The sequence below is a fragment of the Chiloscyllium plagiosum genome, unplaced genomic scaffold (assembly GCF_037043375.1).
Source record: "Chiloscyllium plagiosum isolate Xiang-an unplaced genomic scaffold, Cpla_swu_hap1 HiC_scaffold_16, whole genome shotgun sequence".
Classification (NCBI taxonomy): Eukaryota; Metazoa; Chordata; class Chondrichthyes; order Orectolobiformes; family Hemiscylliidae; genus Chiloscyllium; species Chiloscyllium plagiosum.
Genome location: NW_028270154.1, coordinates 10,258,706 through 10,273,748, shown reverse-complemented (window position 1 = coordinate 10,273,748; position 15,043 = coordinate 10,258,706). Strand labels below are relative to the sequence as shown.

At 50.9% G+C, this 15,043-nt stretch overlaps 1 protein-coding gene across 1 annotated transcript in view; it reads right to left on the bottom strand.

Moving 5' to 3' along the window:
* The window catches only part of anxa6 (annexin A6), a 119,135-nt gene that overhangs the window by 25,580 nt on the left and 78,512 nt on the right, over positions 1-15,043 (bottom strand). Inside the window, exons 17-19 of the mRNA XM_087995106.1 lie at positions 14,556-14,669; positions 9,975-10,065; positions 8,092-8,171 (exon numbers count right to left, since the gene is read on the bottom strand). Coding sequence (XP_087851232.1) covers positions 8,092-8,171; positions 9,975-10,065; positions 14,556-14,669 — 285 coding nt within the window. The remainder of the gene's footprint in view (positions 1-8,091; positions 8,172-9,974; positions 10,066-14,555; positions 14,670-15,043) is intronic.

Genomic DNA, 15,043 nt, shown 5'->3' with positions numbered 1-15,043 from the left:
AGTACTGACCCTCTGACAGTGCAGCACTCCCTCAGCACTGACCCTACGACAGTGCAGCACTCCCTCAGCACTGACCCTCTGACAGTGCAGCACTCCCTCAGCACTGACCCTCCGACAGTGCAGCACACCCTCAGCAATGACCCTCCGACAGTGCAGCACTCCCTCAGCACTCCCTCAGTACTGACCCTCCGACAGTGCAGCACTCCCTCAGTACTGACCCTCTGACAGTGCAGCACACCCTCAGCACTGACCCTCTGACAGTGCAGCACTCCCTCAGTACTGACCCTCCGACAGTGCAGCACACCCTCAGCAATGACCCTCTGACAGTGCAGCACTCCCTCAGTACTGACCCTCCGACAGTGTGGCATTCCCTCAGTACTGACATTCTGATGGTGCAGCACTCCCTCAGCACTGACCCTCTGACAGTGCAGCACTCCCTCAGCACTGACCCTAAGACAGTGCAGCACTCCCTCAGTACTAAACCTCTGACAGCGCAGTACGCCTTCAGCACTGACCCTCTGACAGTGTAGCACTTCCTTGGTACAGACCCTCTGATAGTACAGCACTCCCTCAGCACTGACCCTCCGACAGTGCAGCACTCCCTTAGCACTGACCCTAAGACGGTGCAGCACACCCTCAGCATTGACCCTCCGACAGTGCAGCACTTCCTTGGTACAGACCCTCTGACAGTGCAGTACTCCTTCAGCACTGACCCTCTGACAGTGCAGCACTCCCTCAGCACTGACCCGCTGACAGTGCGGCACTCCCTCAGTATTGACCCTCTGACAGTGCAGCACTCCCTCAGCACTGACCCTCTGACAGTGCAGCACTCCCTCAGCACTGACCCTCTGACAGTGCAGCCCTCCCTCAGTATTGACCCTCTGACAGTGCATCCCTCCCTCAGCACTGACCCTCTGACAGTGCAGCCCTCCCTCAGTACTGACCCTCGGACAGTGCGGCACTCCGTCAGCACTGACCCTCTGACAGTGCAGCACTCCCTCATTACTGACTCGCTGACAGTGCAGCACTCCCTCACTACTGACCCTCCGCTAGTGTGGCACTCCCTCACTACTGACCCTCTGACAGTGTGGCACTCCCTGAGTACTGACCCTCCGACAGTGCAGCACTCCCTCAGTACTGACCCTATGACAGGGCAGCACTCCCTCAGTAGTGACCCTCTGACAATGCAGCGCTGCCTCAGTACTGGCCCTCTGACAGTGCAGCACTCCCTCAGTACTGACCCTCGGACAGTGAGGCACTCCCTCAGTTCTGATCCTCCGACAGGGCGGCAATCCCTCAGTCCTGACCCTCCGACAGTGCGGCACTCCCTCGGTACTGACCCTCCGACCCTGCAGCACTCCCTCAGTACTGACACTGACAGTGCGGCACTCCCTCAGCACTGACCCTAAGACAGTGCAGCACACCCTCAGCACTGACCCTCTGACAGTGCAGCACTCCCTCAGTACTAAACCTCTGACAGCGCAGTACGCCTTCAGCACTGACCCTCTGACAGTGCGGCACTCCCTCAGCACTGACCCTAAGACAGTGCAGCACTCCCTCAGTACTAAACCTCTGACAGCGCAGTACGCCTTCAGCACTGACCCTCTGACAGTGTAGCACTTCCTTGGTACAGACCCTCTGATAGTACAGCACTCCCTCAGCACTGACCCTCCGACAGTGCAGCACTCCCTTAGCACTGACCCTAAGACAGTGCAGCACACCCTCAGCACTGACCCTCCGACAGTGCAGCACTTCCTTGGTACAGACCCTCTGACAGTGCAGCACTCCCTTAGTACTGACCCTCCGACAGTGCAGCACTCCCTCAGTACTGACCCTCTGACAGTGCAGCCCTCCCTCAGTACTGACCCTCTGACAGTGCAGCACTCCCTCAGCACTGACCCTCTGACAGTGCAGCACTCCCTCAGCACTGACCTTCCGACAGTGCAGCACACCCTCAGCAATGACCCTCTGACAGTGCAGCACTCCCTCAGTACTGACCCTCTGACAGTGCATCCCTCCCTCAGTATTGACCCTCTGACAGTGCAGTACTCCCTCAGCACTGACCCTCTGACAGTGCAGCCCTCCCTCAGTACTGACCCTCGGACAGTGCGGCACTCCGTCAGCACTGACCCTCTGACAGTGCAGCACTCCCTCATTACTGACTCGCTGACAGTGCGGCACTCCCTCACTACTGACCCTCCGCCAGTGTGGCACTCCCTCACTACTGACCCTCTGACAGTGTGGCACTCCCTGAGTACTGACCCTCCGACAGTGCAGCACTCCCTCAGTACTGACCCTCTGACAGTGCATCCCTCCCTCAGTATTGACCCTCTGACAGTGCAGTACTCCCTCAGCACTGACCCTCTGACAGTGCAGCCCTCCCTCAGTACTGACCCTCGGACAGTGCGGCACTCCGTCAGCACTGACCCTCTGACAGTGCAGCACTCCCTCATTACTGACTCGCTGACAGTGCGGCACTCCCTCACTACTGACCCTCCGCCAGTGTGGCACTCCCTCACTACTGACCCTCTGACAGTGTGGCACTCCCTGAGTACTGACCCTCCGACAGGGCAGCACTCCCTCAGTAGTGACCCTCTGACAATGCAGCGCTGCCTCAGTACTGACCCTCTGACAGTGCGGCACTCCCTCAGTACTGACCCTCGGACAGTGAGGCACTCCCTCAGTTCTGATCCTCCGACAGGGCGGCAATCCCTCAGTCCTGACCCTCCGACAGTGCGGCACTCCCTCGGTACTGACCCTCCGACCCTGCAGCACTCCCTCAGTACTGACACTGACAGTGCGGCACTCCCTCAGTACTGACCCCCTGACAGTGCATCACACCCTCAGCACTGACCCTCTGACAGTGCGGCACTCCCTAAGTACTGACCCTTCGACAGTGCAGCACTCCCACAGTACTGACCCTCTGACAGTGCGGCAATCCCTCAGTACTGACCCTCTGACAGTGCAGCACTCTCTCAGTACTGACTCTCCGACAGTGCAGCACTCCCTGAGTACTGACCCTCTGACAGGGCGGCACTCCCTCGGTACTGACCCTCTACCGTGCAGCACTCCTTGAGTACTGACCCTCCGACCGTGCAGCACTCCCTGAGTACTGACTCTCTGACAGTGCAGCACTCCCTCAGCACTGACACTGACAGTGCGGCAATCCCTCAGTACTGACTCTCCGATAGTGCAGCACTCCCTCAGTACTGACCGTCTCACAGTGCGGCAATCCCTCAGTACTGGCCCTCTGACAGTGCAGCACTCCCTTAGTACTGACCCTCCGATAGTGCAGCAATCCCTCAGTACTGACCCTCTGACAGTGCAGCACTCCCTCAGCACTGACACTGACAGTGCAGCACTCCCTCAGTACTGCAGTGGGACTTGAGCCCAGGACCTAGTAGGTCAGAAACAGTCACTGAGCCACAACTGCTCAAGGTGATTACAAAAGTGTAAAAGGGGCAGAAATTGTTTCATCTGTGAAAGCGAGTCCAGGTGAGGCTTCGATTCTCCAATGAATGCTGTGCTACCTCGGGATGAGCAAATGATTCTTCACATAAACCTCACCCCCTGCCTCACCAAAAACCATCAAGGTCACAGGTCAAGTTAAATTTCCAAATCAAAGCTTGATCCATATTGATATTGATATGAATGTTAAGAGCTAAGGAACCGAGCCAGCTAAATCGAGTAGAGTCCATGAATCTAATTGAACAGCAGAGCTGGTTTGAGGGGCTGATTAGCCTCCTCCCTTCACAAGGCTCCTTCGGAGGAATTAGCTCCCGTGAGGACAGGAGAGAAACAGAGTTTGAGGCATTTTTAGCAAGAAACTTTGAAGAGAACTGAGACACCTTTTAGTTCTAACGTTAGATGGTTTGAGTGTCTCTGGTTTGATACAATTGAATGCGGTTGAGTTGAACATCATTCAATTCCATTCACAACAAAGGACCAGGTTGTGAAACCTTAAAGGGGTCTGAAACGATTTACAAGGATGTTGCTGGGTTTGGAGGGTTTGAGCTATAGGGAGAGACTGAATAGGCTGGAGCTGTTTTCCCTGGAGTGTTAGAGGCTGAGGGGTGACCTTATAGAGGTTTACAAAATCATGAGGGGCATGGATAGGGTGAATAGTCAAAGTCTTTTTCTCAGGGTAGGGGAATCCAAAACTAGTGTGGGTAGGTTCAAGGGGAGAGAGGGGAGAGATTTAAAAGGAACCTGAGGGGTAACTTTTTCACACAGTGGGTGGTACGTGTATGGAATGAGCTGCCAGAGGAAATGATGGAGGCCGGTACAATTACAACATTTAGAACATAGAACATAGAACAGTACAGCACAGAACAGGCCCTTCAGCCCACGATGTTGTGCCGACCATTGATCCTCATGTAAGGTAAACCTAATGTACGAACCCTCAAATTTCTGTGACCATATGCATGTCCAGCAGTCTCTTAAATATCCCCAATGACCTCGCTTCCACAACTGCTGCTGGCAACGCATTCCATGCTCTCACAACTCTCTGTGTAAAGAACCCACCTCTGAATCCCCTCTATACTTTCCGCCAAACAGCTTAAAACTATGATCTCTTGTGTTAGTCATTTCTGCCCTGGGAAATAGTCTCTGGCTATCGACTCTATCTATGCCTCTCACTATCTTGTACACCTCAATTAGGTCCCCTCTCTCCCTTTTTTCCAATGAAAAAAGTCAGAGCTCAGTCAAACTCTCTTCATAAGATAAGCCCTCCATTCCAGCAGCATCTTGGTAAACCTCGTCTGAACCCTCTCCAAAGCATTCACATCTTTCCTATAAAAGGCATCTGGATGGGTACATGAATATGAAGGGTTTAGAGGGATATGGGCCAAGTGCTGACAAATAGGACTAGATTAGATTAGGATATCTGGTCAGCATGGACAAGTTGAACCGAAGGGTCTGTTTCTCTATGACTCTATGCACTGGGCTCCCCTAGGCCAGCCTCTCTGATATAAAAATAATTTTCTGTGATATCAAGCCTTACATGACTTCAGCACATTCCAAACTCTTTTGTTTTCATTTCATTCGACAATGCGTGCAGTCTCAGAATTATTCCAGAAATAAAACATATTTAAGAAAAATAATACTTGACTTTTGTTTGAAAAGGCCCTCAGAGGTCCTGCTCCAGTAGTGTCTAAAACATTTCAATTTCTGTTTCCTAAACTCCAGGACAATCCGAGAGAGTTGGGGAACTCTGTACCATCCAGGCTCCCTGTAGCAGTGAGGCTCCCAGGTACTCAGGCACTCCCCAGCAATGGGGAGGTTTTGGAGAGAGTGCCAGCGACACCCAGTGGCCACATCCTGAGCCTGCAGCTCACAGAATTTACTGTCAGGAATTACAGGAAGGATATTATTAAACTGGAGAGGATTCAGAAAAGACTTACCAGGGTGTTACCAGGTATGGATGGTTTGAGTTATAAGGAGAGGTTGAAGGGGCTGGAACTATTTTAACTGGAGCACAGGAGGCTGAGGGGTGACCTTATAGAGGTTTATTAAATTATGAGAGGTATAGATAGGGATAGACACCTGCTATTTTCCCTAAGGGTGGGGGATTTCAAGACCAGGCGACTTATTCTTAAGGCCAGAGGGGAAACATTTGAAAAAGATCTGAGGGGCAATTTTGCTTTTGACGCACAGAGTGGTTTGGGTAGGGAATGAACTTCCTGAGGAAGTGGTGGATGTGGACACCGTTACAACATTTAAAAAAAACATTTGGATCAGTTAGTGTCATAGAATCATAGAGATGTACAGCACAAAAACAGACCCTTTGGTATAACCCGTCTATGACGACCAGATATCTTAAATTTACCTTGTCCCGTTTGCCAGCAATTGGCCCAGATGCCTTTTAAATGGTGAAATTGCATCAACCTCCATCACTTCCTCTGGACCAGTCCTGAAGAATAGTTACACCCAAAATGTGAACTTCTCCACCCCCTGATGCTGCCTGGCTTGCTGTGTTCTTCCAGCCTCCTGCTTGTCTACCTTGGATTCCAGCATCTGCAGCTTTTTGACTCCATCATTCCCTCTGGCAGCTCATTCCACACACAAACCACTCTCTGAGTGAAACAGTTGCCCCTTAGGTCTCTTCCTTATCTTTCCCCTCTCACCCTAAACCTATGCCCTCTAGTTCTGGGCTCCCCACCCCAGGGAAGAGACCTTGTCTATTTACCCTATCCATGCCCCTCATGATTTTATAAACCTCTATAAGCTCACCCCTCAGCCTCCGACACTGCAGGGAAAACAGCCCCAGCCTGTTCAGCCTCTCCCTCTCACTCAACCCCTCCAACCCTGGTAGTGTCCTTGTAAATCTTTTCTGAACCCTTTCAAGTTTCACATCATCTTCCCAATAGGAAGGAGACCACAATTGCACGCAATATTCCAACAGTGGCCTAACCAATGTCCTGTACAGCCGCAACATGACCTCCCAATTCCTGTACTCAATACTCTGACCAATAATGACAAGCGTACCAAACACCTCCTTCACTACCTTTCTCAGATCTCCTCTAAACTACTTGATCCTCACCTTTAACCTATGCCCTCTGGTCTCAGACACATACCTATGACTCTGGAAATCACAGAATCATAGAATCTTTACAATCTGTCAAGGAAAGGCTGCCAGCATTCTCAAAGACCCATCCCACCCTGGCAATATTTTTCTACAACCTCTACCATCGGGGAGAAGGTACAGAAGCCTGAACACACCAGCCGGTTTCAAAACAGTTTCTACCCAACTGTTGTTAGAATACTGAATGGACTCTCAAAATCTTAACATTCGCCTGTACCTGTGTTTTTGTTTTGCCGCTGTTTACATATTATTTACTATCTGTGCTACTTAACTCTGTGATCTGCCTGTATTGCTTGCAAAACAAAGCTTTTCACTGTGCCTCGGTACACGTGACAATAAATTCAATTCAATGCAACATGGGAGAAGGCCAATCGGCCCATCAAGTACGCACTGACCCTCCGAACAACACCCCACCCTTAAGGGAGCCGGCCAGGTAGATGAAGTGTTAAAGAAGGATTTAGAACACTTGTTTTTTTTTTGCCTGATGCATAGACCTTAAAAACAGGAAAGTTACAGTGAAGCTGTATACAAAGTTGGTTAGGCCACAGCGAGAGTACTGCGTGTAGTTCTGGAACCTACATTATAGGAGGGATGTGATAGCACTGGACAGGGGACGGGGAGATTTACCAGAACGTTGTCTGGTCTAGGGATAGATTGGACAGGCTGGGGTTCCTTTCCTTACAAGCAGAAGAGACTGAGGTGGGGTTGGGGGGGTGTGGGTCACGATTAAGATGTTTACAATAACGAGGGACACAGGTGAACACAAAGAAACTTTTCTCTCTGGTGTCTGGATCAGTGACAGTTGCATCGGGGGTCATAGGGTATAGACTTAAGGTCAGGGGCAGGAAGTTTAAAGGGAATGAGAGGGAAAGCTTTTGCACGCAGAGGGTGGTGGGAATTTGCCTGTTAGGGAGGGTGGGGGGGGGGGGGGAGGCAGAAATCCACATCACATTGAAGAAGGATTTTGATGTACACTTGTGAGGCCAGAGTCTGTGGCACGGTGGCTCAGTGGTTAGCACTGCTGCCTCAGAGTGCGAGAGACCTGGGTTCGATTCCGGCCTCAGGCAACTGTCTGTGTGGAGTTTGCACATTTTCCCCGTGTCTGTGTGGGTTTCCTCCGGGTGCTCCGGTTTCCTCCCACAGTCCAAAGATGTGTAGCTTAGGATGGATTGGCCATGCTAGAATGTTCAGGTTAGGTGCATTAGTCAGGGGTAAATATAGGGTAGGGGAATACGTCTGGGTGGGCTACTCTGCGGAGGGTCAGTGTGGCCTTGTTGGGCCGAAGAGCCTGTCTCCACACTGTAGGGAATCTATGATGTGAAAGCACACAAGGCTATTGGCCAACTGCTGGGAAATGGGATGAGAATAGTTAGATGGCTGTTTCTTACCAATGCAGACTCAATGGGCCAAATGGCCTTCTTTCCCACACTGTGGACTTCCACGACTCTAATGTAATTCTAATCCCATTGGTGTAAAGATTGTTTCGAGAGCATTCCAGGAGTTTGTACCTGAATCAGTGAAATCAGGAGTCTCTTAAAGTGGCCAGACGTATCCAAGCTTACGTCATCCTCTAAACTCTTGTGGTAGGCTGTGGAGAAAAGGCAGATGAGGTTACCACAACAACACAAGTTATCAGTAATGGGATCGTTGTTGCACTATCAGCCCTGGGTTAAAAGGTGACAGGCTCCCCTCCCCGAGGGTCGAATCCAGGCCAGAGGCCCACCCTGTGCAGTGCTGACCCTGGTCAACAAACCCTGGTCTGAGCCTCAGGGCAGTTGCAAATTATTTAATAGCCCCAGAGAGAAGGAAGCAATAAAATAACCAGTCAGTCATATTTAGTGACGAATACACTGGGTCGTACTGGATCGTACTGGGTCATATTGGGTTGTACAACATCATACTGGGCTGTATTGGGTCATACTGGGTTGTACTGGGTCGTACCGGGTTGTTCTGGGTCATATTGGGTTGTACTGGGTCATACTGGGTTGTACTGGGTCGTACTGTGTTGTTCTGGGTCATACTGGTCCTCCATTTGTAATTACACAAGATGAGTTGGGGCCCTGTGTCCCATTTGCCCGTTTGATTGGCTTTTCCCAGCCAGGGGCGGGACTCGGGGGGAGGAGAGGGGATGTTATTGGAACCATGATGTGTTCCTCAGCAAGTATGACAGAAACAGATTCACACCCTCCTTTCTCCCTCCCTCCCCCCATCATTACTTCATCGTTTTCTGTAGGTCCCTCAACAGCTTAGGCACTGGGGAGCCACAAATTGGACAAATCCTGTGCTTACATTAGTTTTACAGGAACCTGTCTTTCCTGGAACAGGTCACAGACTGAAAGGGAGGGCGATACCAACTGTTAGTCTGAGACCAACAATCCAGAACCTCAGTCTAACGCTCTGGGACATGTCTTCCACACGGCAGAGGGTTACATTAGAAATCAATTCAAATCCGGAATTAGCAGTGAAATGGTGAGCATGCAACCACTGCCAAGTGTTGGAAAATCCTGTCAGGTTCACTGACGTCCTTCCAGGAAGGGAATCTGCTGTCTTTTCCCGGTCTGGCCTAAACGTGAGACTCCAGACTCACCGCAATGTGACTGACTCTTAACTGGCCCCTGAAATGCCCCTAGAAAGCTTTTCAATTCAAGAACAGTAATGATGGGCAACAAATGGTGGCCTAGCCAGTGACACCCACACACTGTGAAAAAAATTAAAATAATTAAAATCTGTAAGGCACAGGTCAGGAGTGTGATGGAGGACTCCCCACGTGCCCAGGATGGGGGCAGCTCCAACAACACTCCAGAGACTCAACATTGTCTAGGACAAACTACTTGATTAGCACCACATCCAAAAACATCCCACTCCCTCCACACTGATGCGCAGTAGCAGCAGTGTGTAATATCTACAAGATGTGCTGCAGAAGTTCACCAAAGGTCATTAGACAGTACCTTCCAAACCAACAACTTCTATCACCATGGAAACATACAGGCTTCACTCCAAGCCACTCACCACCCTGACCTGGAAATATATTGCTGTTCCTTCACGGTTGCTGGGTCAAAACCCTTTCCCTTATTTGTTCATGGGATGTGGGTGTCACAGACTTGGTATTTATTGCCCTCCCCCTATTGCTCAGAGCACAGGTAAGAGTCAGCCACACCATTATGGCTCTGGAGTCCTATCCCCTCCTCACAACATTGTGGGTCAATCACGGACAGCAGCGGTTCAAGAAGGCAGCTCACCCCCTACCTTCTCAAGGGCAACTAGGGACGGCCAATAAATACTGGCCCAGTCAGCGACACTCACGGCTCAGTAACTACTTTCCCAAAGAATACCTCACCTTTCCCCCACCTCACAAGGACTGAAATCAGTTTCCTTACATATTTTCACTCACCTTCCTTGTAAGCTTCGTTGATCACTCTTATCTCCTGGTTTGTTCTTGTGGTTAGGATTTCAATCAGGGCCCTCTCGTCTGTGCCCGCCCCCTGCCATGAGGAAAGAAAAAGGATTCAGCAGCAGAAATGTGCCGTGCCTTTGAACCTTCTCTGATATTCACTGACTTTAAGATCCATCAGCATACACCTTGGATATACTCGCTGACAGCACCTTTGTATCTCCGAGAGACAGATTCTAAAGAGCCAGCAAACTTGACCATTGCGGCAGGGTGGGGGGAGTTCGAGGTCGAGGTGGACACTAACAATTTCTCCAGAGGAACCAGAGCTGGGATTGATCTCCAAAAATCAGTGAAGGTTCAGGGGTCTTACAGAGGTGTGTCAGACACTGAGGGTGACTGATAGGAGAAAGGAGGGGGAACCAGCTTCCACTGACAGTGAGGGACAATAACTACCCAGACACCTTTTGGACAGAGGGATCAGTAACTGGAGAGAGGTCTGGGGTTTATTGATCTAACATGATCAGCAGGAGGACAAGACAGGAGATGAGGAAACATTTGTTTTACCTGGAGGGAGCCTGGGTCTGCAGCTTCCTGCCTGAAAGGGAGGTACATAAAACTTTGGAGCAGAAGTAGACCATTCAGCCCATCAAGTCTGCTTCACTATTCATTGAGATCATGGCTGATCTGATAGTCCTCAAATCCATTTTCCTGCCTTCTCCTCGGGACCTGTGATTCCCCCTTACTGATTAAACATATGTCTATCTCCACCTTACATATGCTCAATGCCCCAGAATCACAGACTCTCAGAATCCCTACAGTGTGGAAATAGGCCATTCGGTCCAAAAAGTCCATACCAACCCTAGTGGGGTGGTATGGTGGTTAGCACTGCTGCCTCACAGCACCAGGGTCCTGGGTTCAATTCTGACCTCGGGCGACTGTGTGTGGAGTTTGCACATTCTCCCCGTGTCTGTGTGGGTTTCCTCTGGGTGCTCCGGTTTCCTCCCATAGTCCAAAGTTGTGCAGGTCAGGGGGATTGGCCATGCTAGAGTGTTCAGGGATGTGTAGGTTAGGTGCATTAGTCAGGGGTAAATGTAGATTAATAGGGTAGGGGAATGGGTCTGGGTGGGTTACTCTTCAGAGAGTCAGTGTGGACTTGTTGGGCCAAATGGCCTGTTTCCACATTGTCGGGATTCTACGACTCTGGGACATTGAGTATATTTAAGGTGGAGATTGACAGATGTTTAATCAGTAAGGGGGAATCAAGGAACCTGAGGAGAAGGCAGGTGGCTCAGCAGTTAGCACTGCTGCCTCACAGCACCTGGGTCCTGGGTTCGATTCCAACCTCGGGCGACTGTCTGTGTGGACTTGTTGGGCCGAAGGGCCTGTTTCCGCACTGTAGGGAATCTAATCGAATCAAAAATGGATTTGAGGATTATGACATTCCTCTTGTGGTAAAGGGACGCACAAATTCCCTCCCCACAGGAAACAAATCCCTCCTCATCTCTGTCTTAAATATGTAAACTCCTGTTCCGAGATGATGCCCTCTGGTACTGATCTCTCCCACAAAGGGAACCAACCTCTCCGTATCTTTCCTGTCATGTCCCCTTGATTGTTTCAATAAGGTCACCTTTGATTCTTCGAAAGACCACCGAACTCTACAGGCACAGAGATGGCTGGAGAAACTCAGCAGGTCTGGTAGCCTCTGTGGAGAGACAACAGTGCTATTGTCCCTGAGTTCTGAAGGGTCACTGGGTCTGAAACATTAACTCTGATTTCTCTGCACAGACCTGCTGAGCTTTTCCAGCAATTTCTGCTTTTGGTTCTGACTTCCAGCATCCACAACTCTTTAGTTTTGTTTTGTTCAGTATCAAACCAGATCATGTCATTGTGGTTTTTGGGAGACAGCCGTCCAGGGATTAGTTGCTGTGTTTCTGATACTCTGGGCCTGGTACTCGCAGGCTCTTGCTATGCTTGTTCAGGACAGTTAAGGGCTTGCTGTTCCCATGGTGATGGTACAGCACCTGGGAGAAAGTAAGGATAGATAGAGTCATAGAGATGTACAGCACGGAAACAGACCCTTCGCTCCAACTCGTCCATGCTGATCAGATATCCCAACCCAATCTAGTCCCACCTGCCAGCACTCAGCCCATATCCCTCTGAACTCTTCCTAATCGTATACCCATCCTGATGCCTTTTAAATGTTGTCATTGTGCCAGCCTCCACCACTTCCTCTGGAAGCTCATCCTGGTCCTCGCCCCCAATAACGTTTCCTTCAACTCCTCCCATTTCCTCCAAATCCAGGGGTGGCCATGGGCACCTGCACAGGCCCCAGCTACACCTGTCTCTTGGTCGGCCATATTGAACAGTCCCTCTTCTGTACCCACACAGGCCCCAACCGTGCCCCAACTCTTCCACCGTTACATCGATAACTGCATCGGTGCAGCATCCTGCACTCAGGCTGAACTGGAGCAGTTCATCGACTTCACCCACAACTTCAACCCCACTCTCAAATTCACTTGGTCCAACTCGGACACCTCCCTCCCCTTTCTTTTTCCTCTCCATTTCCATCTCTGGCAGCAGTCTCCAGATGGATATTTACTATAAACCTACAGACTCCCACAACTACCTGGTCTACACCTCCTCCCACCCAGTGTCCTGCAAGAACTCCATCCCATTCTCCCAATTCCTCTGCCTCCACCGCATCTGCTCTGATGAGGAGACATTCCACTCGCGAGCTTCCCAGATGTCCACCTATTTCGACCAACATGCTTTTCCTCCTTCCATCATCCAGATATCTCACTGCCACACCATCTCCATTCCCCGTTCCACTGCTCTAACCACACCCCCCACCCAATAAAGACAGAGTCCCCCTTGTCCTCACCTACCACCCCACTGATCTCCACATCCAATGCATCATCCTTAGACACTTCTGACAACTCCAACTAGCCCCCCACCAAAAACATCTTCCCTCCCCACCCCTCTCTGCCTTCCACATGGACCGTTCCCTTCCACAGTCCTTAGTTTGCACCACTTTCCCCGCTGACCACCCTCCGAACCCCCAGGTACCTTCCCCCGCAACTGGAAAAGATGCAAAACCTGCCAGTACACCACCCTCTCACCTCCACCAGGGACCACAACAGTCCGTCCAGGTGAGACAGAGGTTCAACTGCCTCTCTTCCAATCTGGTTTACTGTATCAGGTGCTCCCGATGTGGTCTTCTCTACATCGCGGAGACCGAACATAAATTCAGGAAACGGTTCTCCAAGCATTTCAACCGGGTTCACAGGGGCCAACTGGACCCCCCCAGTCACCACCCATTTTTATTCCCCTTCCCACTCCCTTTCTGACATGATCATCCTTGGCCTCCTCCATTGCCACAAGGAACCACACTGCAAATTGGAACAACATGGGTGGCACAGTGGTTAGCACTGCTGCCTCACAGCGCCAGAGACCTGGGTTCAATTCCCGCCTCAGGCGACTCTGTGTGTGGAGTTTGTACATTCTCCCCGTGTCTGCGTGGGTTTCCTCCGGGTGCTCCGGTTTCCTCCCACAGTCCAAAGATGTGCAGGTTAGGTGTATTGGCCGTGCTAAATTGCCTGTAGTGTTAGGTGAGGGGTAAATATAGGGGAATGGGTCTGGGTGGGTTACGCTTTGGCAGATCGGTGTGGGCTTGTTGGGCTGAAGGGCCTGTTTCCACACTGTAAGTAAGTAACAGCCTACAGTCCAGAGGACTCAACGCTGTGTTCTCCAATTTCATCCCTCGACTCCCTCCCCCTCCCTTCCGTTGGCTCCTGCCACCAACTGGATTCATCCCTCACATTGACCAACCAGGTCGTACCCTTTACCTGTCTTCCCCTATCCCCACCTCACCACCTGACCCCATAACCCCTTTATCTGCAGCTCTCCTTACACCCTCCCCCCAGTCCCCTGAGGAAGGGTTACACGCGAAACACTGACTTCTCCCCCTCCTGATGCTGCCTGGCTTGCTGTGTTCTTCCAGCCTCCTGTTTGTCTACCTCGGATTCCAGTATCTTTGTCTCATTCCATATACGCACCACCCTCTGTTAAAAAGTTGTCCCTTAAGCCCCTTTTATATCTTTCCCTTCTCACCCTAAGCTTATGCCCTCTAATTTTTGGCTCCACTACCCTGGGGAAAAGACCTTGTCTATTTACCCTATCCATGCCCCCCCATGATATTATAAACCTCTATAAGGTCACCCCTCAGCCTCTGTCGCTCCAGGGAAAACAGTCCCAGCCTGTTCAACCTCTCCCTGTAGCTCAAACCCTCCTACCTTGACAACATCCTTGTCAATCTTTTCTGAACTCTTTCAAGCTTCACAACATCCTTCCAATAGGAAGGAGATCAGAATTGCACGCATTATCCCAACAGTGACCTAACCAATGTAAAGATGCTGGAGGTCAGAGTCGAAAAGTGTGGTGCTGGAAAAGCACAGCAGGTCAGGCAGCATCCGAGGAGCAGGAGAGTCGATGTTTCAGGCATAAGCCCTTCATCAGGTGCAGCCTCTAGGCCAGGCCCAGAGGAAGGTACAAAGACACAGTGTGACCCAGCGCAGTCCTCACCTTGATAGCTTTCTGCAGCTGCTTCGCATCAAACTGAGCCGGAGTCATCAACAAACCGAGCAGAATCTTCTGCAGTGGTCCACCCACCTCCGACTTCACATCAGCCATCAGGTCCTGGGAGAGAAAACACACCAGCAGAGACCGTCACAGCAAGTGGACAGGACTGGATCAGACTGCTAGCTCCTGCTCGGAAACTGCCTCCCCCACCCGAGACCTTCTCTCCTTCTCTCCACAAACCCCACCAAGTGTTTCCACCTTTAACACACCTCCCATTGTAATCCCACACCCCCCATCACATTCCATACTCCACCCAGTGCCACCCCACTCTCCCCTCACCTTTAATAAACCGAACAGATTAATCCCACTGCCTCTCCACTCCCCATTGCCTTTAATACCTGACCCAATGCAATCCAAACTCCTTGTTTACCACAACGCTCACTTCATCACTTTCACTCACATTAGATTACAACATGCTCTGTACCACTTCT